The 27,728-nt window shown below is 32.6% G+C and overlaps 1 protein-coding gene across 2 annotated transcripts; it reads right to left on the reverse strand.

Moving 5' to 3' along the window:
* LOC129224374 (tRNA modification GTPase GTPBP3, mitochondrial-like) lies at positions 1-26,688 on the reverse strand. Of its 2 annotated transcripts, none has more exons than XM_054858817.1 (9): positions 26,500-26,688; positions 15,687-15,983; positions 12,881-13,016; positions 7,855-8,008; positions 7,096-7,168; positions 6,840-6,983; positions 4,919-5,084; positions 3,343-3,438; positions 1-232 (listed from the first exon to the last, which is right to left on the reverse strand). In XM_054858817.1, exons 1-9 carry the CDS (start codon positions 26,525-26,527, stop codon positions 1-3), a joined length of 1,326 nt encoding a protein of 441 aa, XP_054714792.1. In that variant the 5' UTR covers positions 26,528-26,688. The 2 variants fall into 2 exon arrangements, with proteins under 2 accessions (XP_054714792.1, XP_054714790.1); XM_054858815.1 differs by having other exon boundaries at positions 3,079-3,438.
* Positions 26,689-27,728: the final 1,040 nt, after the last annotated feature.

Below are 27,728 nucleotides of genomic sequence, written 5' to 3' on the forward strand. Positions count from 1 at the left end.
TTATTTTCCAATACAGAAATCTTTAAACACTATGTCTAAAATGTCATCTATTTGCACTTTACCGGTTATTTTACCCAGTTCATTAACAGCATTTCTTAATTTTTCAGCAGCAATTGCTAAATCTAAGTTCAAACAGTCTTCAAATTCTGTCATGCTTTCTAAACATTTCTCCACACAATGGCGGTGTCGTTCTCGTGTAATGACAGGTTCTTCTCCTCTATGCTGACAGCATCTAAGAAAAGAACAGGAAATTAGATTGCATACAGGATATATCATCGCAACAGAGTAACACACAAATTATCATTAAGTTAAATAAATACCATTGTGCATAAAAAATAAAATAATAAATAAAAACGTCCAATGCAGATAACTGTAGGCATGTGTTTCTGCATTACAAGGAACGCCTTTTCCCAATGCAAAAGAAATTGGATTACAGATAAAAAGACATCTGACAAAAGCCTTTTTTCGAATCTAAAATTCTAACAACATCGGCTTCCCGAGTTTCTGAAATTTTCACTTGATCGTGGACAGAATATTATAATTCAAAATATAGAATCATTCATTATAACTAGGATGTAATTTTGAAGTTATTCAAAAATTTTAATTGCCAGAATTCTAATCAAATTTCTAGATCTCCCCAATTCAAGAATGCTCTTTGAACATTCTAGATTTTCGAGATGGGAACAGTTTAGTAGGTGCTTGAACTTTGTTCCAAACTGATAGATATTTCAAAAATTTTAAAGAGAACTAAAAAAGTTTTTTAAAATCTTTATAGGCATTAGCAGAAGATAATGCCCCACCCCCCATAAAAAAGAAGAAATCATAGAGCAAACTTTCTTTACATTGAGACGTGATGAAATTTGTGAAGTAAAATTACAGTTAAAAAAATTGAACAGAAAAGGATCTGTTATTCAAAGATGCATTGTATCACTCATTTATACCAATACAGTATCAACTTAAAAACTTAAGATTTTTGAGCAAATACTTTTAAAAAACTGCAATAAAATTGCAGTCATTGAGAACTATCTAATCAAAATTATAGTTTTTTGCCTACTTTCCCAGTAAAAGTCAGAAAAAGAAGAAAAAAGCATGAAAGAAGGCTTAATGCATCTTAAAAATATCATGAAAAACAAAAAAAAAGTCAAAAATAAATAAAATAATTAAACAAAAATCAAAAACTTAAAAATTGGAAAGTAGGGTGTTGAGATGGGGAAAAATGTCTGTCAGTCTGTCTGTCTATCCCCCCCCCCTAATAACTTTTGAGTGAATAGTCTGATTCGAACAATTTTTTTTTTCAAAAGATCTCGGCGAGGGCACCTTATTCCTATATTTAATTTATGGATTTGAACTATTTTTTGTTCTATTTTGAACAGTTCAAAAAAACTTAACATTAGCGACTATGGGGAAATTGAAGTCAATGCAGATTCCGAACTTGAAGGCGGCTTCCTTTTGAAACAAATTTCGTTGGAAAAAGCTTTTGATGAAAAACTTGTATATAAAATATCTTTTTGATTTGAACAATTTTCCGTTCAATTTTGAGCAGTTCAAATCCCTTAACATAAGCGCCTACGGGGAAACTGAAGTCAATGCAGATTCTGAACTTGAAGGCGGATTTCTTTTGAAACAAATTTTGTTGGAAATAGCTCTTGATGACAAACTCCAGACTCCGACACCGAGTCATGTGCCCGACAATGAGTCGAACTCCAACTCCCTGACTTCGTAGCTTTGGCAAAAATTTATACACGGAGGACAAATGACTGATTCCGATTCTTGGATATTCGACTCCGACTCCTTTATCCCAAAATGAGATTGACTCTGACTCTGACTCCACAGCTATGGTTTTAACTGTGAAATAATTATTGTTGATATGACTTGTTTTTATTTTCATGCTAAAGTTTTAATTTAGGTATTCAGTTTTCGGCGGATAAACTCGAAGTCATTTATGTTTCTACATAAAGATATGCGCAGACGATTTTTTTATTTTTGACAATGAAAATTATTTCTTTAAAGTGACGTTTTATTGTTTTTATTTAATTTGCTAAGTGCATTAATTCATTAAAAAAATTATTTTTGGCAGCAGGGGAAAAAGAAACAATTTTTTTTTTGTTATGATGTATTTATTTTAATGAGCTTATTAACTTTAATTATTATTCTTTGGTTTTGAAAGCTGTTGAAAAAAATGTTTTAATGGAAAAAAGTGTATTAGCTGCTTTGTTTAAAAGGTGCTGCTATTTTATTTGATCGTTTATTTATTTATTTTATTTATTTTTTTTACGCATCTAATTTTTTAGATGAGTGAAAAATATTTTATTCCTGGAAATCAGCTTAAAATATTTAAAAAAAAATGTTTGAAACAATTTGCGATTTTAGCTATTTTTGAGAATATTGATCAGGTACAAGAAAGTAGTATGGGTGTATGGGAAAGTAGGCTCGTTTAGTTCTATACGGAACTTTTTGTTGTATTTTGCCGTTGTTGCTACAAACATGAGCGGTACATGCAATATACAGGATGTTTCAAAAAGAATGACCCGATTTGAAATGTGTATCTCAGGAAAACTGTTGAAAATAGACACTTCAGATTGGCTATTTATGTTACATAATATTAAAGTTTTTTTCATACAAAATTAAAGGTACTCAATATGTCCACCTTTGGACCCACGGCATATGTCCACCTGGTAGTCGAATTCGCTCCAAGCTATTGCAAGCATGTCTGCATCGACTGCTTACACAACTGTGTCTCTGAATTGATTAGACCCTCTTTTAATGCTCTTCGGGACAGGAGGTTTAGCGCCAGGGTATTCTCGACAAAAATTACATTGAACAGTTGTTACAGACTCGCACTTTGCAAAGCGTAGAACACAATACGATTTTTGTCACGCAGTCGCCATTTTCACAAACACTGAAATGGTGGGCGAAAAAAGAGAGCGCTATTCCTGTCGGCAACTCTGTGAAACTTGAGATTTTCCTCATACTAACCCTGATACCATTATTTAATTAAACAGATTAAAATCTAAATAGTTCTGATTTTTTGAAATCAGGTCAATCTTTTTGAAACATCCTGTACATTGTGATACTTACATTTGTGTAACCTTTTCAGTAAATATGCTTAGAAAAGTATCCATTCCAGTTCCATTTATGCAAGAAATGCCACAAATTGATGGATTGTGATTGTGTAGCATTTGTACTTTTGGTAAATAATTTTCTGGCAATAAATCTATCTTATTTAACAAGATCATTACATTGCAATCGTCCGAATGAGACAGATTGTTCATGGATGAGTTGATAGATTTACTACTCAAAAATTCTGCTAAATTATGCCCAAGTTCTTTTTCTAAAACAAACTTTGTAAGGTCAGTCTTTTCCCTAAAGATGTCTTCAGAGAAACTTAAAAGGTCTTCTGCTTCAGTGATCAATAATAAAATATCTGCTTGTGATGACCTAAAAAATAAAAGAATATTTACAAATCTATTTGAACTTCATAAACATTATTTATACATTAAAATGTAACAAATCTTTCATTTAACGATTTTCTTCAAGCTACAACTACAAATTTTAATAAAAGCACCGTTACGGAAAGTTGAGATGAAGCACTGAACAATAATTTAAATGGAGGAAAGCCTTTGAAAAATAGGGATTTTATTTTGAAATCTAAGAGTCATAAGTAATAGTTTTAAATTGATATATCCACTAATTATTATTGGAGGATTATGTTAAATGGCCAAACATGAAGACCGGAAGATTACAAATCCAACGATACCTGGCTTGATGGTCAGTTCATTGGTGTTCCGGAAAAGTTACTTAGACATACATAGATACATAGGCTCAGTTTTTAATTATATAAGATTTTAATATTGGAATGATTTTTCCTTAGAGGTTAGATAGAAGAGCATACTACACGTAAACAAGGCATTGGGGTATGAACTAACTAAATTAGGAAAAAAAACTATAAAGAGTGTGTACTACATCAGGGCTGCGGATTTGGAGGAAAAATAATTGACTCTGGGTATTTTAGAGCCTTTGACTCTGGCTCTTTTGTCCCAAAATCAGTCTGACTCCAACTCTTTTTCCGACTCCACAAGCACTGGCAGAGTTGTAGACTTTGAGGGAAAGTGACCGACTCAACTCTTGAAATTTTGAACCTTCGACTCCGACTCCTTCACCCCAAAACCAGTCCTACTCCAACTTTACAGCCCTGATTTTCATAAATAAAAGCTAAAAAACAAGTACAGTTTGACCTCCATATATCGAAGTAGCAAATTCTCGGAAAAAAATTTGATATATAGCAACAATCTTATTTTATCCTAAAAATCTCCTAAAACATTAAAATTAAAGCTCATCCCTATCACAATTTTTGTGTATGAAACCAAATTTCTAATTTATACATGCATCAGATTAAATGAAAGTTAATAATTTAAAAAATAACAGAAATTACATTTTTGCGCCTTTATACATCTTCATTCTTCGGCAATTCAACTTGATCGGCAACAATAGGGGATTTTCGTTTTGACGATGTAATCGCGAGAAAAGTAAAAAATCAATCTACTTAACTTAAATGATTTTTACTGCAGCTAAAAAGACTAGGAATGGTAATCAACAGACAAAAGGGCTAACTTGAAACTGGTTTTACAATGTTACTGGTTACAACTAAGATATTTCAAATAAACTTGAGGGAATTTAAGAACCCCTCAACTCCAAATTCCTTATGAGTTTCGTAGCAACCTTTGGGGAACATTATTTTCTCCCCTAACCTTTATTTTTCATGCAACAAACAGTTTAAAGTGGAAAAAAATCTACGAATGTCTGGAAATTTTTTTTGATATATAGAGATTTTTTCGATATATAGAAAAATTCGATATGTGGAAGTTCGATAAATGGAGGTTCGACTGTAATAACAAAAGTTAATGCAACTACATTTAACCTTTCTTTAGCCCTCCGGACTCCTTCCACTTCTACACAATCTTGAGTTTCTCGGATTCCTGCAGTATCTGATACATTGACAAGATACCCGTCTAGATTTAAGGAGGCTTCAACAATGTCCCTAGTTGTACCAGCCACAGGAGAAACGATGGCAATGTCTCTCTGACCTTACAAGAACAAAATAGTTATGAGTGATTAAGCGCAAATATGTGCCGAGGGACATTTGCTAACATTTCAGTAAAGCACATTCAAACTTAGTGTTACATAAAAAAACATTTTCATTATTTATGAAGCCTGAAATGTTAATATTTTGAAGGGGGATGTGACGTACGTTGGCCTGTTTTTCATTTTTTATCACATTAAAACATTAAATGAGCAATTTGATTTTCTACCTTGAGCTTCATTAAATATTTCTCATTATCCCAGGTATTTTTTTTTTTTGAAAATGTTTAATTCAATAATTTTTCTTATACTAATTTTTTAACAGAACTTTGTGAGTATGAACCAGCATGCCCCGGGCCCATGGTACATTGGTCGCATTAAAAAAAAAATGTATATATCTAACAATCTAAATGTTAAATATTATCCCATATTTCTCGACAATTAATGTTTTTTTGTGTTTAAAATTTTAAAAAAAGTTTAAAGACCATTATAATACAGTAAATAAAACCAAATATTAAATCAACCAACTTCTACTTTTGCTCTCTTTAGTTATAGATTCAATAACTGAAAATAAAAGAGTATTTGTCATTTGCAGTTTGATTTTTCTCTACAGGAAAAGAACTTCCATTTGAAAAATTAATTACAAGAACTTTGAAATCATAATAAATACATTTTTTGGCAGATAATTTTCTAGAAGGGGAGAAAGGGATATACAAACAACTCTCTCAAACCCACACATCTTCAAACCAATCATTTAATGGATTTTATAGTTTCATGCATTTTCTATCCCTGGCCTATTTGCTTATTTTGTGTTACATTCAGTAGTGCCACTACCGGGGGGGGGGGGGGGGGGGGGGAGAGTTCGCCTAGGGTGACACTCAATGTGTAATTAAGAGTTCATGAAAAAGATAAATACTTCGATTCTGAAAATTTTCCCCAATACATCTTAAATTATACTTTCATTATTAAATTTAAACATATTATAATAATTTAAACAATCATAAATTGATTACACTTAAATTATAATTGCAACCAAAATGGAGTATAATATTAGAGGTTGTGGAGCTTACATACCCATCTAGGTCCTGAAAGTTGTATAAACTTGATGCTTATTTAAAACACCAAAAGACTTTTGGAAGAGACACCACAAATTATTCTCCCTGCACATCACCCATTTTAAAAATGCCACTGGTAACTTTACAAAAACATCACCATTTTCTACGTAAAAAAAAAAGTTCTTATACATGAGATTAAAATATGTGTAATGATGTCAGTAACACTATTATAAACGAGCGGTACCTGCACGGCTTTGCCCCATAGTAGAAAACTAAAAGGTCATTTGGTTCGCCAGCATATCTACAAATAATGGATTATGAATTTCTCGCCCATGTTATGGTAATTTGCTCGTCCACATTATGATAATTTACTCGTCCATGTTATGGTAATTTGCTTGATAAAATGTTCTTAAAATTGGAATGGAAAAAGAACAAAATCGAATTTTCAAAAAATCGCTTTGAGGTGCTCACCCCTATGCTATGAACTAATTTTGTACCGAATTTCATGGAAATCGGCCGAACGGTCTAGGTGCTATGCACATAGCAGACATGCTGATATCCAGGCATACAGACTTTCAGTTTTATTATTAGTAAAGATTAGAACACTGTTGCATCTTATAAAAAAAATTACAAATAAAAAAAAAGCTTCATCTAGAAAAGAAAAACGTGCATAGACTGTGTTACACAAACCTAGAATTTACTTACATAAATAATTCAACAGGCTACTTTTACCAACATTTGGTCGACCTAATAATACAGTATAAACCCCATTTCTCAGCTTTTCTCCTTTTCTTTTATCTAGTAGTTGAGAGGCAATTTCTGATTTTAGCATATGTATATCATTTTTAACTGAAATGCAAAAAAAGTGTACTTTTATATCAGGAATAAAAAGAATAAACAAGAGAAAGAAATTTTTTAAATTATAATCAAAATTGAAAAGAATTAGATGCTTTGAAATAACCTGATTCTAAAACAGTGCTGCCCAAATCCTGATCTTCACTGAAATCAATATAGGCTTCAATGTTGGCTAAGCACTGCAAAAAAAAAAAAAATATTAGCTTTGCCTATGGACTTCAGGAATGTTTCACATGAGGTAAATTTTAGAACTCTTCAGAGTTCATTCAAAATAAAAAGTATTCTAGGCGCACTGGTGAGAGATTGCAAATTGTATAGCTATAGTAATGGTGTATAAATTGAATGAAGTACTTAATGTTTTCCTCTCAAGATGCAATAACTTTTTTAAGGGAAATTGTGACTAAATGGTACATCAGGTACATACTGTCTCTCATAGTCATTTTTGCCCAAATGCTTCAATTTAAAAAGCAATTACTATTAAAAAAAAAAAAAAAAAACTTCATTTCCCGTTGTTCAAGTCTTTTGTAATTACTTCATAAGAAGAGAAAATTTTAATTTTTTATTAAAAGAGTAAAAAATGAAAATTAATAAAATTATCCATATGAAGGTGTGCATGGACTAAAAATTCATTTGTGGGAGAAACACTTTAAATTTCTTTGATTCAATTCAAGTATTTAGAAAAATTGATTGGGAAAGTTAATGTATGAATTACAATTGCATAATTTTATTTCAATTTGATTACACAATAATGACTCTAGCTCTAAACAATGTATTGTTACTCTTTTTACGTGAATTTGATTTTATAAATGAATTAACCAAGGTAATCAAAAAGTAATTAAAAATAAAATTTTTGTAAAACTCACACCCTTTTTATTTTGCTTGACCAACTAGTATATGTTTTGCATAAAGCTCCATCCATTTGTCTCAATGCCTGTCTTTGCTGAGCTTCTGTTTCAGCATTCAACAAATCTGCTAAGCCTTCTACTTCTGTCAAATCCAATTTTCCAGCCAAGAAAGCTCTAAAAGGTTTGTTAACAATATATATATATCAACACACACACATACATATAAAGAGAGAGAGAGAGAGAAGAGGGACATAATAAATATATATAGATAGATGTATACAGTGGCCACCGCTTATATGAATCAAGTTTGTTCTAAACAGTTTTGACCCGGGTAAACAGGACACCTCTTTGTCCAGGGTAGAAGGGGGCCGAGATTTTTAAAATGAAGATGGTGAAATATACGTAGAAGTAAATAATACGGATGGAGGTCCATAAAAGTCACTTGTGATGAGCCCCAAAATTTAGGTGCACACCCCTGCTTAGGCACTCCAAACGAGAAATTTTTGAAAAAAAAATTATTTTTTTTATGCTTATTAAGGACACAAAATATGAACATGGTATATATTTTCTGTTCCTCAAAATGAGTAAAACTTACAAGTAGCTCGACCAAGATCTGTGTATCTTTCTTCCATCTAGCAAACAACAAACCACAAGAATTCAACAAGCCTAATCTAAGCAGAAACATGAATGAAGGGTTGTTGCCATTACAACTCATATCACCACAGCTTGTATCCAGTGTGAGGAGACTGGCTTATATCCAGCAAGAGGAAACTGGCGAAGAAGCAGGGTTGGCAAGTTTCTGCCAATTTGGTTAAAACCACTGGTAGAAACCGGTTAAAACCAGCATGGCAAAAACCCCTTTTTGCCACACTGGTGGCAGAAACTGGCAGAACCTCACAAAATGATATAAAAGAAACACTGACATACAACAGGAAATGCTCAGGGAAAACAATCAAATGTTAACCAAAGTGCAATTTATTTACAATTTAATCACCATTCAAAATAGAGAAGATTTTATCAAGTCCAACAGAATTAACAGGTATAATGATCCAGGAACAAGCAAGATTAATGATACTTTAATGTATCGCACATTTTTTTAAAAACTGGTTCACCTAACTTGACTAGAAAAATAGGTTCCAGGAAAAGATTCTATTTTGTTTTGCAAAGCAATATTGTGTACAAAATCTTTGTAAATGTTGGCAAGTAAAACTCTACCACTTCCTTCTTGAGCACATGACAATATCATCTTTGGATGAAGTATATAAGCAGGGCCGGATTTAGGGGAGGGCAGGCGGGGCTATTGCCCCGGGGCCTCCACAACAAAGGGGTCCTCACAGTAAAATTTTTACAAAATATCCTAACTTTCAAAGGGTCAAAAATATTGGATATATATGTTACGGCCAAAGCCCGAAGTCCGGCCAGTTCGCGAATTGGCCAAGAGGTTTGGCCAAAGCCCGAAATACTTGCAATTAATATTGCATTTTCTACTTTGGCTAGCCATTTCGCGAAGTGGCCAGAAATTCTTGGCCAAAGTCCGAAATGATTACGAAATATTTCAGATTAACAGGTAAACGACGCATGTGTCGCTTCCAGTGTGACTACGCGGCATGCAAGTGGTAGAAACTAGAAAATAAGGGTTGGTTCAGGGCCGTCGAGAGCCAAATCGAGTCCCTTGTCAGTTTCGCCACCAAGCCCGCCTCCCTCTATAAAACCAGTCAAATTTATAGTACTTTAATACAGAGTCGGATCCCTAGTTTCCCACTAGGCTGATATGATGTCATCTCGTTGGGCTTGGAGGGTGCAACCATGTCCCTGTAAAGGTCGTGACAATAGATATTCTAAACTTCGACCTCGTTTTTCTTGGCGTTAGTTCTTCGACTGAGCTATGAGTATGTATTTCTGATATTTTCACTTCTATATGTGAATACTTTCAGTTGAAATTACATGCGATCGCTAATAAAGTGTCATTCAAGTATTGTGTAGGTATTTTTTTATTCATTTTGCACCTCCCCCTCCCCCCCCACCTTATGAGAAAAAATAAGCATGCGCTATACCCCTTCCCTTTTTGCTCATATAAGATTTTATGCCATATTGTGCGTCACAGGATGCTCTTTTCCCACGTTTTTTGTTGTTCATTATTTAATGCTTACTCAAGAATTTTTGTGACCCCACTTCCCTTGTCAGAGAAAATAAGCAGCCCTTAGTCTCCCCTTTCTGCCTACATAATACTTGACCGGTCCCAGCTAAGGTTAAGCCTAAGGCTGTGTTTCTCAACCTTTCAGTGTGTGTGACACAAATTTTAAATATAATTTTCATTCTGAAACCAAACCTAATCACAAGTAAGGAATTTAGCGTGTGCTCCCCTCCTCAGAATTCCATTTAAAATCGGTTCTATTTAAAATCCCTCTGAATCCCGAATTTCTAAAAACCACATCTCAGAGAAAATCTCCAAGCCAAAATCCGTCATGACTAAAAAATTAGCTATAAAGTAGTGATGAAAATCCAAATATAGCAACTTAATCTTCGGCATCACACGTTTTGGAAAGGACTTATTGCATGAATAATATGAACTTGTTTCCATTTAGAAATTAATTAAATAATCATGTCTGATTTTTTTTCTTGAAATATGCTTTATTGGAAGTAGAAAGTTTAAAATTTGAGAAGCTGCAAATGTTTTTTTTTTCTTTCTGCTTTCATTTGTGTAGAATTGACAATTAAAAAACGAGATAGCAAAGATGGGAAATTTAGCATGTTTTGCGCTGAGTCCATGCGATTAGTCTGTACTCACAGTCCATTCACACCGTTGCGTTGGTGCGACAAGCCATTTCGAAAAGCATGAGAGAGTACTTTTATTAATTACAAGCTATACCCGCATGACGATTCCCGTACTAAGAATTTAAAGGAAGGTTCTTAAATAAATCAAAATCCCCCCACCCTCCCATCTCTGATGCAAAATAATCATTTTCTTATACTGAAATGCGTATACTCTTTAAGAAAATCTATTTAAAAAAAATCTGCAATTGTAAAATATTTTGCTACATGAAAAAGACATTAAAGTACATAAAAAGTTGCTTTAAAATGTAAAATAATTAATAGAACTCTGTAGTTTTTCTCCAAACTCGCCAAGTTACCACGCTTCGTTATCCAATCGATTTGCAAGCGAAGCGAACTCCGGTCGATTAGCGATATAACCTTTCTTACGAAAGGTTTTAAAGGATAATCCCGCTCTCTCGCCTTCCTCGCAGAGAAGGTAAATAAAAACACATTGTATCTAGAACCAAAGGAAAATCTCGCTTATCCATCCCCCGTAGAAGAAAAAGAATTTAGCTCAAATATACGCAACGTAAATTATATAAATGAATTCTGCATCCTCAAGAAGAAAAAGTTTTGAATTAAAACTTCGCATTGCAAATACAGCAAGACGAAGAGAAAACCAACTAAAATACACGCAATCAATTCAGCCTTAAAATAAATGCAGTAAAACATGCGTGAAAACGTGCGAAAAAAAATAATTAAAATAAATACTATGACAGTAAGAACAACCTTTCCTAAATGTAAGGAAAATATGCTTAATTTTCTAGATTGCTTTCTCTTCGGAAATATTGATTCAAAAAAATTTGGACTGTTTTACAAAGGAAAAAATAATGCTAAGAGAAAATTAAAATAAATATAATGACATTTATGTATAAAGTATTAATAAGGACATGATGTAGGGGAAGTTTGACAAAAAGCGGCATTAAAGAAATGTCTTTAAATAATATTAACAACACAACTGTTTTCGCTTTTTATTTGTTTTAATGAGCCCTTATTATGGAGGCTTTCCAAAATAATTTAAAATTTTTTGAAGCGATATTTTTTGGTACAATGTGATCCAGGATCTTTAAAATTAAGTCTACGGAGCAGAAAAAGACTGTCGATCGTCCTTAATTTCATTTACCTTTGCATTCGCACACTTTACACAATGCATTTTTGCATTTATTTAAGATATAATTCGCTCACTTGAAGGGCGCAAATGTACTTCTTTACGCTATCACGTTGTTACATCATGTACTTTCACTGAATAATATCTATTATGGCTTAAATACGAAAATAATAACACGAGATATTTTTATGCATTTCAAGCTTTTCAACACAGAGGTATCACATATATTTGAACTCGTTTTTGAAGCAAGTGTACTTTAGAAAAAAATAGTACATCGAAGTACTCATTTCAAAATACTTCATTTTTTTAAATTGTGTAAAACAGTCTGCTCCTCATTTCTTTTTTCGTACTTTGGCCAATCGTCCATAGCCACTTCGCGAATTGGCCGATTTCGGGCTTTGGCCGTAACATATACATATATATCAAAATATTCGGATATATATCAAAGTATCGGATATTTTCGAAAATATGATGATCTTTTTGAACCCTGATTAGGGTCCTCCACTCCTTCGTTGCCCCGGGGCCTCCACACTTCCAAATTCGGCCCTGTATATAAGATAGCAAATGTTTATCAGTAACTCCCTGTTTAAATCTGTATGTCATATCTTTTTCTTAAGCACCAATAAGATTCTTGTCATTCGCTAGATTAATCCAAATGTTACATGTATTCTCTTTCGGAACTAAATCAATGGCAACAGCAATGGATTTTACTTCTTACAATAATAAAATGGATTTGCATTTTTTACTTGTTGTTTACTCAAACAAATATGATTAAGTAATTACTATTAAAGACATTTTTTTTAGCTTCTGCCTCTTTTTGCCAGTTATAACCAGTTTCTGCCATTGGCAGGGCAAAAACCACTTTCTGTCAGCAGAAAGCCAACCCTGTGGTGAATTTCGGTGCCAATTTAAGCAGGCTTGGTTTGCTTGGGTGGTCCGCAGGTCACTGGTATCCCCTAATGATTATTCTAGCATGTTTTTTTTTTTTGGTTGACAATTTGCTTTACAACTTTTTTTAAACTACTCAACATTTGAAGTAGAAGCTTTTGAATAAACTTTTTTTGAAGAAGATATTTTAATTGAATACCTTTGTTTCATTTTGTCAATATAAGAAGTAAACCTGCCTTTTGGTGAATTCGCCTGCTTCAGCATGCTGAAAATTTTGCAGTTTTTGCAATGCATTCAAAACAGTTTTAACAACAGCAATACCACCATGAATGTGCAATTCACACATATCTTCCCCAGTGAAGCTTCTGGGAGCTAGAAATAAATAAATAAACAAATGCTAGAAAGTATAATGTAAATTTAAGTTAAATTTTTAGATTGTATTAATTAGCTGCATGTACTCAATTATATAAAAATACAGCCTTAACTTTTAAAGTTTGCTTAAATTAGAAGCAAAACTTTATTTCAAAATCTAACATTTTACAAGTTTTGCAAAGTTTTGTTTTATGTATATGGGAAGACAATTTTTTAATCAATTATTGTTTGATTTAGATTGCAAATAATAAATGAATAATTATTTTTCTATTAATTATCATCATTATTATTAAATCTTCCGACCAACATTAAGTTTTACTTAAATTTATATCTCAAATCTTAAAAGGATTAAAAACACTACACACATACAAGTGGTAGATTTGTAAAAACTGAAGATTTTGTATCAATATTACTTAGAAGAATCACTTTTAAATGTCTATAATTTGCTGGGAAACCTTTTTTGCTGAAACCCCATGTAAACTGCCCCTTCATATCAATCTTGTTGACAAAAACCCTGTTTATCAACAGATTTTTTTTTTCTTTAATGTTTCAATCAACATAGCCAATCATTCATTTTAGATTTTTTTAAAATTATTATTTCAAATAACATCATATGCTACAAATGGACGAGCACAATGTTTCAAATTTAAAGAACAAAAAATGTTCTAATTTCAAGCATAGATCCTATAAAAGAAATATAAAATAATAAGGGGAAATTTAAAAAAAAAAAAAAAAAAAAAACTTAAATACAATACCAAACCAATGAATTGTTTTTTTTTTTCTTCTTTTTTTTCCTGAACAAACAAATTGCCTGAGTTAATAATAATATTGAACAAAAAAAATTTCTAATAAACTTTGTGTAAGTGAATAAAATATACTAATAAAACTCATTGAAAACTTAAAGAGTAAAACAATCCAGGATTTAACTGTAGTATTCAATATAATTTTATACTTATGAGATGTTTGTACTGGAGGGCTAGAGAACTCATGCCTAATCGCATGGATTCCTTGCAAAGTGTTTCTAGCTTTTAAATTTAAAAAAAAATAATAATAATTTTATTTTTTTTAAATTTTGGTTTTTTAAATTTTTTATGTTCTTAGAAATTTTATTCTTGAATTTAAATCTTATATCTTTAAAAGTTTTTATGGTTTATGATTTTACTGATGTGATTATTATCATGTTAACAAACAGATTTTTTAAAATAACTTTGTGAGGGCCACTCCCTCACTGATAAAGGAAGATGGTATTGCCCCTCCACTTTTTTAAGTTCAAAACTAACAACTGATCAAAAATGACAGCATTGATTAATTCATGTACAGTAGAGTCTCGAAAATTCGAGGTTCCGTTTAATTTGAGGTGCTTTATTTATACTTGCAGGCTTTTCATTTTTAATAATTAAAAAATAATTTGCATTAAAATCTGAAAATCCAAATAGTAAAATTTCCTCACTGCATAAAATAAGGAAATGAAAAGAGGTAGATGTCAACACCACTCACCAAGTAGCACAAAATATTCATTGGCTACGAGAGATTGTTTTCGAGATGCTTTGAAGATACTATTTCGGTACCAAAGAAGGACTTAAAAATATTATTGTTTTGCCACAATGAACAAATAACCATCCTTTTTGGAATATCTGATTGTAATCAACTAGAAAAGTGCACAACTTGTGCTTTATGAATCGAATTGTGTTATTCGAAATCTACCCTTCTGTGATTTAATATTTGTGGTGTGTGACGTGTACTTACACATGAATGTGCACACACATACGTACAAATTTCATTGCAAAACTGATCCAATTTAATTTGGCGATAGTCAAAATGCATATTTTCTGGCTACTTACAAGTATATGCACCGCAATACTTTTAGATATACTGAAACAAATTAATCAAAATGCATTTTGGAAATTTAAATGGAAGCTTATACAGAAATGTGAGGACAATTCATCATCCTCATTGCACATGGAAGTAAAACGTGCATATCTTTATGTTATTCAGATATTGAAAATTTTAATTGCTACGAATTTTCCTGATAATCTGAGTTTTCAGTAATCGGAGGTGGCGTTAGCCCCAATTTCCTCAGATTTTCGAGACTCGGCGGTTCTGAAAAAAAGAAGAATTGACTTGATAAGTTTGTGTTTTACATTTTTCTCAGAGAGAGTCTACTGCAGCCATCTATCCCAACTTTTGAAGCCATGTTCCGAATTTTTTAGAATCACTAATGACGTTAAACTTCACTTATATAGCCCAATTTTCAGAAAGAATAAAAGCAGCCTTAAAAGAGCCTGCCCCAATCCACATTTCCTTTGACCCCCCAGTTTTATGGTGCACCAGCCACCTATGCAACTTTTCATATCAGGTAGTGAGAAGGAAAGGGATGCAAGTGGAAAAATTAAAAATTTGGAGATAACTAGTACAAATAGTAGGTGAACCCCTTCTCTGTCTTGGGGCAAATGATAGTACTAGTAGCCTTGGTAGGTGCTGCTGTATAGCATAATTTAGAAGAAAAAAAATCAATAAAAGCCTACCTAGGACGTAATCTTTATACACATTTTACTCAAAACTTGAAAATGTCTGCTTACATCCCTTTGCTTCTCACTGCCTCATACGAAATAAAATACCCTTATAAGAAGAACAAGTGGCAAAACATAGAAAATTATACATTAAACTTACATGGAAACCATATTGCCAATGCAGTGTCTAACAGTTTATGAGTTAGAGGATCTCTTATTTTACAAAGTGTGGCTTTGCGTGCCTCTGGAAGTTCAGCCCTTTTCATCATCTTCTTAAAGACAAGTGAAGTATTCGGTCCAGATACCCGTACAACAGCAATTGCTGAGATTCCAGAAGCTGATGACAATGCAAAAATGGTGCTCCTTGTATGCATCATCTTGAAGTTTATCTCCTGACCGAAATAAGGCACATACAAAGGTTTTACATGGAAAACCTTTGATGAGAAACTTGGGCTTCCTAGAAAGAGTTTCCAGAATGAGACACAAGGTAAAAATAAAATAGCATATATCTTAAAGATATTGAGAATAAAGTAATTACTACAACAAGTTCAAACATATTGCCCTATAACTGTCAATTTTATTCCTTCATTTAATGTAGCCTAACGGCCAAAGGTAATAGAGCAGATTCCCATGATGATGGTTTTGGGAGGTGTATGGGGGATAAGATATGTGTAGAACCTGCAACTCCTGCTCTATACATAACTGCTGTCAATTGAAGCTTGTTTCTAATTCAAAATAACTTCAATGACAGTAATTTGAAAAGTATTTTCATGTTTTATTTTTTACTTTCATTATTATTATTATTTTTTTAATATTGAATACATAAATGGCTCTAAAAATATACTTAATAATAAATATAACCAACATGTGAACACAAACTAGAAATGTTATGTACACTCTCTTGGAATATATGCAGCTTGAAACAAGGACATATCCAGCTTCTGATTTTGAGGGTTCATTTTATCTTCGCCTCAGAGCAACAGTAGGATATCTTACTGTTATTCCTGGGATTAGATGTCTTACTGTTGCTCTGAGGCGACAGTATACAAAAATGCAAGTTCACGAATTGGAAGGAATCATAAATTTGGGCTAAAAGAGGCAATCTGAAGCTCTTCCATTATAATTTCTAGAAATAGAGGCTGTGAAAGTTTTAGGATACTTTTGTTCCTACTGGGCAAAGAAGGAATTTAGAGGATCCGTGCTTGGCTATCAATATTAGAGCAAATATCATACATGAAAAAGTAGGATATGCAAAACTATATAAACTTTGTGAATGACAGAAAAGAGAGTTTTTACTTGATGAATATCACTTCATAACATCTTCAGTATAGCCTACTAAGCAATCTGTATAACATGCTTCTACAGTTTACTAAAATGTGCTAATGCTTTTTTTTTTTTTTTTTCTTTTTTGTATCCAAGAAGTGCGATGACTCATGATACAAAACATGACTTACTACGAAAAGTAGTCAGCATTTCAGCTATGGTCACATTTTTCGCAAAAGGTGAAAACACTATCTCAATTGCGAAAATAAAGCAATGCATTTTCGCTTTTTTACTCATATAAAAATTAATTAATTTAAAAAAAAGAAAAAAAGGAATATCATAGAAAGGAAGCATGCATGGCAATAATCAACTTAATCTTAATCTTTTTAAAATCTTAGCTAAGATGCTTAAACTACTATTAAGTTTATAACACTTAGTCTTATCTGGCATTATGTTCCCCTAATAACTGCTTTATTAGGAGGAGGGACTGCAATGTTCTAAAAACCAATCTTGTTCAGTAAGTTACCTTCCCATAGCCTTGTGTTTTCTTTTTTTATTTTATGTTAAAAAAAATAGCTGCTGTACTTATTTCTTCAAAGATGTCACAAATGAAAAAGAATTTTACTTTCAACTGGAGGTGAAACATTGAGCCACATATAAATATTAGTGATGTTCCGGACATCCGTGTCCGCGGTTATCCAAGAGAAAATAAGGATCTATATCTGCATCCGTTACTTTTCTGACGGATCTTAAACAAATCTTTTCTATTTTAAAAATTCTTAAATATTTGAATAAAAGACTCTTAAATTCCGTTTAAATTAGGTTTTATTCCCTATATCTTAATTATAGATGATTATTTCCAAAGACAATTTGTACCCCCCCCCCCCCCCGCTAAAAGGAAGTGTTAATAAGTTTTAAAAGTGTGTATCTGTGTGTCTGTTTGTGGCGTCGTAGCTCCTAAACAGATGAACCGATTTTGGTAGTTTTTTTTTTTTATTTGTTCAAAAGATGATTTGATTAAAAGTGTTTTTAGCTTGGCCTCATTTTCGTAGAACTTTATTTACCGCAGACATTAATTAAAAACCAACTAAACCTTTTCCACAATTATGGTAGTAAAATCTACCCGTACGTTAAAAATATTGGCTCTAATTGAACGAACAAAGTTTCTGCATTTGATATTTGTATGAAACTTCCAAGTTATATACAGTAGGAGGTATAATCTTGTTAAGTAAGTTTTAATTGCTATTCTAAGCCTTTATACATGTGATTGGTAGTGATTTTATAGTCGGAGGATAAGGAGAAAAAGCTCAATGATTTAAAAGTTCTGTCTGATGTCAGTTCATATTTGTTAACTATGTGTGTTCTGACCCGCAAAAGTCATCTTAATGTGAGGTTAGCCCTCTGGGATGTTTTTTTCTTTTTTTTTAAATTTTTAACTTAATATTGGTTTTTGTTTGTTTTTTTTTTTTTTTGGTTTATCTCGGCTTCCTTCAAAAAAAAAACGAGACTAAATTCTCTATTTACTGTTTGTAAAGGTGTTCCCGGCTCTGTTTTTTCGTTGGTCAGGGTAAGTTGGGTGGAATGGGTCAGCACTGCAACTATACTGAAATAAAATGCAAAAAATTATTTCTAGCCTGCCCAGAAGCAGCTTTACACTCTTGCTCTAAAAGAACTCAGCAGCTCCAATTTTTGCAGGTTTAAAATTGTTCGTAAGTCTGTTCCTTTGGTCACAATTTTAGACAAGTAACAACACTACAACTAACTATTAAACAAAACTAACATTTATTAACATAAAACAAATAGAATTATAACCATAAGAATGATTCTTGCTGGTATTGAAGGGCCAGTGGTTCCCTTCGTAAATTCAATATCAATCAATCTAAAATCCTACAGCAATCTGAATCTGAACTGAGATTCTTTCAATTTAAACTTAGGTTTGCTATAAAACTGGTGAGATATTTAATCGCCAAAAGAAACTAAAAGGGAGATATAACATGCTCCTTTATCCTACATCTACCAAGCTTTTTAGAAAAAATTTTTCACATTCTATCTAAGCTTTAATGTAGCACTGACCCATTCCTTCCAACTCCCCCTCAACTTTAACGGAGATTTCTTTAAAGAGTAAATCATAGTCTTAATTAGTGATGTTCCGGATATCTGTAACCATATCCGTATCCACGGATATACGAGGGAAAATAAAGATCTGTATCCGTATCTGTTACTTTTTTGACGGTTCTTAAACGGATCATTTCTATTCTAAAATTTTATAAATATTTGAATAAAAGACTCTTAAATTCCATTTAAATTATGTTTTATTCTCTATTTAAATTATAAGGTACCATTTCAGAAGCCAATTTGTACCCCCCCCCCCCCCCCCCCGTTGCAAAAAGGAAGGGGAAATAAGTTTTAAAAATGTGTATCAGTGTGTCTTTTTGTGGCACCGTAGTTCCTAAACAGATGAACCAATTTTTATCGTTCATTTTTCGTTCAAAAGGTGACTTGATCGAAAGTGTTCTTACCTTGGCCTCGTTTTTGTAGAACTTTGACTACCGGAGACATTAATTATAAACCGATTTAACGTTTTTCACAATTATAGTAGCAAAAATTTACCCGAATGTTAAAAATGATGGCCCTAATTGAAAGAACGAAGTTTTCTGCGTCTGATATTTATTTGAACCTTCCGACTTATATACAGTAGGAGCTATAATTTTGTTAAGTAAATTTTAAATGCAATTCTAAGCCTTTATACACGTGATTGGTGGCGATTTCATAGTCGGAAGATAAGAAGAAAAAGCTCAATGATTTAAAATTTTTACCTGCTGTCAGTTCATATTTGTTAACAAATGTGTGTTCTGACCCACGAAATTCATCTTAATATGAGGTCGGATCTCTGGGACATATTTTGTTTTTTTAATTTTTAATTTAATATTAGTTTTTGTTATTGATTTGGGGTTTCTGTCATTCTTCATTTTTGTTTTTTCGGCATCCTTTAAAAAAAATGAGACTAAATTCGGTACAGATGTGATATACCCCCCCCCCCCCCCCCCATTTGGCAACATCTGATTTTTTGCACAAAATTGAAATATTTTTCTCTCCAATGAAGCGATAATTTTTTAAGCATGGCATCCCTAGTGAAACTAACTTGTGTTTGGCAACGCGAAGGCAATCCTGTTTACTTGGGTTGTTTATTCGGTTTCACGCAGGAGAGATACGTGTTGTTTTGTGCAGTACCTTACAGGAGAGCTTATTTTGTGTTAGTTTAAATTCAGTAGTTGTGTTTTGAAGTAAAAACATAAGAAAATGCCAGTTTCTTAAAACTTGAACGTTAATTAAATGTTAACTCCAACGTGGTGTGTATCTGTAACGTGCCATTGTCATATGATGTTTTGTTTTGGACTGAGTGTAAGGATTTATACCATAAAAAGGTAAGTTCTTTATTTTAGAATTCACATAAAAGCTCTCACTTCCGAAATTCTTTGTTTTTTACAACTCCTTGAGGGGTTCTTGTAGTTTTTAACTGTATTTTTACTGTAGGGGCATTCCAAGGTATTTTTGACATTTATGTAGAGTCCGTAACGTGACCTTTTTTGCCATAACTTTTTAGTTTACTGTTTGATTAGCATATTATTTTATTTTGATCTTTTCCTACCAACACACCAGCTCAAATTAAAATAATTTGCAAATCAAACGGTAAATTAAAAAGTTATGGCAAAAAAAGGTCACGTTACGGACTCAACATAATTTTAAAAATACCTTGGAATGCCCCTGTATGTAAATTAATTTTACAAAAATAGTACGGTTATTTTGTTCTAAAAGTTAATTCTTATCGATGCCACGAATTATTTAGACATATTCTATTAACGTGTCTCCTTTAGGTACTGAATTTCTGAAAATAAGTTGACTCCAGCATTTTATAAAAATATAAAGGTGTTATTTTATGTAAAATATAATAGGTATTTTGAGAGCATGTCTGTATAGCAAATAAATGTGTGGTATTTCTGTATTGTTTATGTTTAGGATGTTTTGTTGAGACATTTCTACTTTTCATACATCGAAATTTGAGTAAATAAGCGCTTTTTTGGCTGAAATAGTTATGGATTTTGGGGATGTTTTCCGCTTTAAACATCGCGGTTTGAATCGCTTTGCTCTTTTTTAGCAGAGTATGAGAAAAGTTTTTGTTCGATGAAATGCATGTTGGAAAATATCTTTTATTTCTATTGGTACATATTTCATTGGTGAGCTGTTATAGTAATTTTTCAATTTAAGCATTTTAAATACTTTCTAGTAATTGTTTTTTGTGTACAAAACCTTTCTAGTTTCTGGTATTTTTGAAGCGTATATTTGTGATGTTTTCTGTTGTGGTTTTATGTTGTTTTTATATATATTGTGTTCTGAAATGCTTTGATCATGTTTTTTTATCTGATTTTTTCCTGTTGGCACTAAAAAAAGCATCGCTAAAAACGATGTATGACATATGTCGTCATACATCGTTTTCTTGGCGACGCTTTCTTGGCGCCAACAGGAAAAAGTCGCCAAGGGTGGGGTACATCACATCAGTTCCCTAAATTCTCTATTTACTGTTTGTAAAGGTGTTCCCGGCTCTGTATTTCGTCAGTCGGAGAAGTTCAGTGGAATAGGTAGGTCAGCGCTGCATTTATGCTGAAATAAAATGGGAAAAAATATTTCTGGCCTGTCCAGTAGCAGCTTTACATTCTTGCTCCTGTATCCTACATCTACCAAGTAAGCTAGAAATAATTTTTCACATTCCATTTAAGCATTAATGCAGAGCTGACCCATTCCTTCCAACTCTCCCTTAATTTTAACGGATATTTCTTTAAAGAATAAATCATAGCCCTGATTATATTTTTGCCACAGTTCACATTTTTTGAAGAAACTGCCATTATTCTGACGGGAATACCTTCCGTAAATTTTATGCTTGGATAGTTGAATTGGGTAAAAAAAAATTGAGATCCAAATCCGTGGATCTTGACACAAATGATCCGGATCCATATCCGTATCCGCGGATCTCCTTCTTTAACTATCCGGCACATCACTAGTCTTAATTATATTTTCACTCTAGATGGCATTTTTTGAAGAAACAGTGCCATTACCCGAACAGGAATACCTTTCACAGCAAATTTTACACTTGGGTAGTTGATTTGGGAAAACAGATTTTGAGATCCGTACATGGGCGGATTTATGGGGGGTCAGAGGGGGCAATGCCCCCCCCCCCCAGTTTTGGGAGGACTTTATGTAGTAACAACACATCTCCAAAAAATTTTAAAAAAAATTATTATTTTTTCGTTTTTGAATAGTTTAGAAGAGCATGGGTGGATTTATGGGGAGGGGGGGGGGCAAAGGGGACAATGTCCCCCCAGTTTTGGGAGGAGTTTATATAGTAACAACTTATCTTACAAAATCTTATAACAAAAAAAATATCATTTTTTTTCTTTTTTGAATAAGAAATTAAAGTTTATTTTTTCTTTTAAACTTAAAATAGCCGTTTCTTACAAAGTTTGAACAATACTGTACAACTGTATAATCTACTACTCAATTTCAGAGACTGGAAAGTGTAAATTATTAATAGGTTCTAAAATCCCTGAAAAGAATTGGCACAGTATAGCCTATAAGGGCTCTTGAGCCAAAAACCCAATCTAATCAACCAAACCTTGAAAATAATTAGACAAGTCTTTGAAACTCCTAAGCAAAGTGTGCTTCAATTTTATTTCTTATCAAGTGTATAAATTAAGAATTGTTCAAATGGGTAGTATGTTAATCTCTTGATACCTATTCCCTAAATCAGTGCACCATTTCTTTTAAAGTATTAACTTGCATCAGAAAGCACTTTTAAAGCGTAAAACTTAAAAAAAAAAATTATTTGCCTATTATTTCCAATTAACCCTTATAAAACCTCAAAATGCAGAATTTTATATCCATTTTAGATAATTTCCTCCGGGGGAGTAACCCCCGGGCCCCCCTAAAACTGGAGATATACTATATCCCACTTAAAAGGGAGCACTGCGTCACTCTCTTAATACCAGCCCCCTCTCTTTTAAGGTCAATTTAAAAAGAACAGCATGATTGCACACAGTAATGAAAACGACACATAAAAAAGTAAAGAATGGCCTTACGCATCACAGAAAACAGACAAAAACATGGGAGGGTGGAGGGCAATTAAAAATGTTGCTCCAAAAAAAAATAAAAATCCTGCCCCTAGGAACTCAGTCCTAAATCCGCCTATGGATCCGTATCCGCGGATCTTGACGCTAATGCATAGCTGCCAACTTATCAATTTCAAAAATCTTACAATGCATGCCCTGGTGTATTTGTACACTTTTTTAACCAACACACAACAAACCATTAAAACTAAAAGCTAGAGACGTACCGAGTACTCGGTAACTACTCGGTACTCGGTCAAATTCTGATCAGAGTAGTTGCAAAAAATTGAATATTGTCCAAGGCAGATACTAAAATTTATAGAAAAAAGAGCAAGCATTATATTCTGCAAACATTTACAATTAAAATTTATAAGTCAAATTTTAAATTTTGAGAATAATGAAGTTTGTAATGCTTCAATGAAATAAATCTTTATTTTAATGTCCCCAAAGTTGATAAAAATTATTTATGTAAAATTATGCAAAAAAAAAAGTATAGAAAATATGGAATTTTTATGTTGAAAATGGATTTTTGTTACAAACAAAAATTAATTTAAAAAATTATGAAAATACCTTTGCTTAAAAAATAAAAGGAAATAAAACAATGTTAAAAGCACAGTGCAGGAACACTGCAGACATGTGTTTTGGCATTGCAAGGAATTCCTTTTTCAATGCACAACATGGGAGCTCGTGGATTTAAAGGCATCCGACAAAAGTCAGATTTTTTTTCTCGAATGTCTTAACATTCTTTAGCTCACATGTTATGCAGTGAAAAAGACGTTCCTTGTAACAGGGGGGGGGGGGGGCAGAAACACATGTCTGCAGTGTTCCTGCACATTTGTTGTATTAAAATTATTTATGTTTTGCGGACTAAAACTATAATTGATTGGTATAAATTTGTTTTAATTCCAACTTGATTAATCATACCTTTTATTTATTTATTTTTAATTTTAAAAATAATTTTTTTGTAAAATTTTTGACACAAACAAAATTGTTTATATAATGTGTAAAATGAATTTCAGCAGGAATTTAGTGTTAAAAACTATTATATGGACAAGGAGGTCTATACTACTATTCCAATAAGTTCAAAATTCATCACATGTGTGTTGGTGGTTCTTCATAAAACATAATTGGTACTTGGTAACTCGGCCGAGTAGTGAAAGGCCGGGTACTCGGTAACTCGGTACTCGGCCGATTAGTAAAAGGCAGAGTACTCGGTACTCGGCTACTCGCCGAAAGTGCTACTCGGTACGTCTCTACTAAAAGCATTATATTTTCAAATCTTCATTTATAGTTAATCAGCACAGAAAAAATGAAAAAAAAAAAAAAACTGGATTCACAAAAAAGAAACATAGTATTACAAAAAGCAATTAGTTTCAAAAAGGCAGGCCTGTGCATTTAAAAATTTAAGAATACAAGTGTGCACTTTTAAAATATTGTTTAATATTTTTCTGTAAGATGCATCATTTAATATTAATCTTCAAAAATATTCCTTTGGAAGAAACTAATAACTTGCTGTATTATCTTACTTTTTCTTTTGTAAATTAATGCAGTCAGTTGTTTTTGCTGAAACTACTTTCACTGGAACTTAAGCTTTCTTAAGTTGCTGACTTAGCAACATTCAAAAATTTTATTTCACAATAACTTATTCAAAACCTTTTTTTTTAAAAGTTCTTAATGATTAAAATGTTATCTAGGTTATTATCAGACAGAATTGCACAACTCTGTCCTCGCCTTTCTGACTTCTTTCGCACTCTGCATTGCTGTGAGGTATAGCTAGAATGGAAAGCATAGAAAAGGAGAGCATTCCATACTTTAATAAACCATTGACATCAACTAATTTATTCAAAGCAGCCTATTTTATATCCATCCTCTCCTTTTTAGCACAACATCAGGCAAATCAACTATTAGTACAGAGCGAAATTCACTTTGGAGCAGGGTTGGGTTTTGGACTGTCCAAAACTGGTTTAGGACAGGACAAGTTTCTTTTTGCCGTCCAAAACTGACCAAAAGTGTCTCAAACTGCCTTAAACTGTCCAAAACTATGTTAAAGGGGTGTAATCTAATCAACTCATTTTCACTGCAATATTCATGATGCATAAATAAAGATATTAATGAGGTTTAATTAATCAGTATTTGATAATATTTTTCTTCAAAATGTTCATTTAAAAAACATTTTACTTAAAAAAAATTGCCAATAACTTTTTCACAAAAACTTATTTAACAGTTGGTAGAGTTTTAAAAGGAAATTCACAACACTACCAAGACAACTGATTTCAGTTCCATGCATAACACAAAGGAAGATTATTAAATGTACAATATTTAAGTGCAAGAAAAAAGCTAAATTTTTTAAATCGTTTTTGAAAATAAGCTTTACATGATTTTTTAAGAAAAATCATTTTTTAAATCTTAGATTAAAGAACAAGAAATTGATGATTAAACACTTATATTATAAAACTTGTGCTATTCTTTTTTTAGTTTACGTTTTTAATATACATTCTGTAACTAAAAAAAACTATAATTTATTGCATTTAAGTCAATTATTGCTATATTTTGAACACTTTCTTTTGCACACATGCATAAATGTCAAAAAATTTAGTTTATGCAAAAAAAAAAAAAAAAAAAACTCCTGCATACAAATTGAAATTTTTAATGAAGAATTTAATAATTTCCACTTAACTGGATTAAAATCAGCTGCATAAATAAGTTACATATATATTTATACCTGAATGTTCACATTGAATAAATATATTAAATAGTCAATAAAATAATTTTGACACTTTTTGTTCTGTTTTTGATATTTTCTCACAAAATAGTTTTGGACACTTTCGGACAGTTTTGGACACTTTCAGACAGTTTTGGACACTAGGGTTTTGGACAGGACGGTAAAAACCAGGGTTTTTACCATAGTGTCCAAAACCTTGCCAACCCTGCTTTGGAGCTTATCTTAGGCTCTTCATCTGCAGTTTTTCTATTCTTCTGAAGCAGCATAACAGGAAACTCATAAAAAAAAAGCAATACCAGAGATCTAAAACCCAATAATCTTACAATTATGCCATAAGATCTTACAAACTTACAATACCTCCAAAAATCTTACAATGTAAGGTTAAATCTTACAAGTTGGCAGCTATGCTAATGATCCGTATCCGGATCTGGATCCGCAGATCTACTTTCTCAACAATCCGGCACATCACTAATAAATGTATGAGAATGTAAACATTTTAGCTAAAAATTTTCTCTCAATTTTAGCTTTTATGCTAAAGAACTTTTGAACCCAGCTTAAACCCTGAAAGTAGTAATTAGTTAGCAACAGTTTAAGTAAGACAACTGATTATTTTCTGCAAGGAAGGGCGCGAACATAGATGTAGAACCGGGTTCCGCTACACTGGTCGCACTTACTCAAAGCTGGCTGCGATTAGGAAGTTTGAAATTTAACATTTTTTTCTTGAACCTAAGCTAATTAAGAACACAATTAAAGCATTCGACATTGAGAAAAATTACGCCCTTGGCAGAGAAACATCGTTGAAATGAATTAGCAACAGCATTAAGTCTTACTTAAAAGTTGAAATATTTGCTGCATCATAAGGCGCTCAGCATATTCAAGCTCACAAATTTTGAAGATTAATGCTTTCCAAAATACACATTTTTTAAAATGGACAAAATAAATTCATTTTTGACAGATTGGTTATCCTTTATGCTCAACATATTTTTCCATAATTTCACTCTTTTTAAGCAAGAGACATCTTTTCAAATACCGCACTAGAAGAATGTAAATATACAAAAGAGAAGAAGTAGAAGTATTTTCCCAGTATTCTCTCGATAAGATTACGTTCGACGAGCTCAACCGGTAGCTACTAGAGCATCTTTGGTTGCGTTCGACGAGCACGACCGAGAGCAACCGGTTAGTTAATCAAGTGACAACTAATGATCACGTGCTCCAATCAACCAATCAACTGCTTAGATTGGTAACCGGTCAGGCAACCGGTTGATCATAGAACGCTGCGGTTTGTAACTAGTTACTTACTTAGATCGACCGGTGAGGTTCGTCGAACGCAACCTTTGAGACAGGCTAGAGTCCAGACAGGACGACGCAATAGCGTCGGATTTTTCATTGTTGCACTGTTAGGGTTACTACAGCAGCGTTTCGAATTTCACCAAATTTCCCGAAAATAATATTTGTTTTTTCTTTTTTAACATTACCTTTAAATCAATGTGTGGTTGCTGTGTACCTTTCTCCAGTGGGCCTTTATGTATCTTGAAAACAAGAGCTAATAAAGAAGAATCCACTACCATATTCGTTTTTTTTCGGCCCAAAATTAGTAGGAATTGACTGTTTAAAACCAGGATGCAGACCAAAAAGTTATTTTTCGTTGACTAGTGAAATTTATCTTTAAGGTTTCGAGTAATTATGTCACGTCAGGCTTCTAATCCCGATTTTTGAATACTCGTTTCACTTATTCATTATGTCAGCAAGTTTCTCAAGACTTTACAGTGTTCTAATTGTATTCAACATTTAAATTAAGTTTTTTAAAAAAATACAAAACTGTTCTGCCCTGTAAATCTTGATTTTGAAAAGGGTTTTCACATTGTATGGAATCGGCCACTGCGTCGTCCGTGGTACAGATTATGCCTGATTTTAGGTTTTTTGGCGCTTTTTCAACCCTGAGAATGTCGAATTCTTCAACTAGTTCCAAAATGGAATTTTCCACCAGATCCAACTAAATCCCAACTACCTTCTAAATACAACTACCAATCTAGGCTCAAAGTCTGTTAATTCCTGTCGT

Source organism: Uloborus diversus, chromosome 6 (assembly GCF_026930045.1).
Source record: "Uloborus diversus isolate 005 chromosome 6, Udiv.v.3.1, whole genome shotgun sequence".
Lineage (NCBI taxonomy): Eukaryota > Metazoa > Arthropoda > Arachnida > Araneae > Uloboridae > Uloborus > Uloborus diversus.

What these genes read in the sequence shown, in the direction of transcription:
- LOC129224374 (XM_054858815.1), bottom strand. Translation starts at nt 26,527, where the DNA reads ATGATGCAGCAAATATTTCAACTTTTAA. An exon ending in GGTCAAGCAAAATAAAAAGG is followed by an intron (nt 7,169 to 7,854) that starts GTGTGAGTTTTA and finishes TTTTTTTTGCAG; the next exon opens with TGCTTAGCCAACATTGAAGC. An exon ending in GTCCGGAGGGCTAAAGAAAG is followed by an intron (nt 3,439 to 4,918) that starts GTTAAATGTAGT and finishes TTTATTTTTTAG; the next exon opens with GTCATCACAAGCAGATATTT.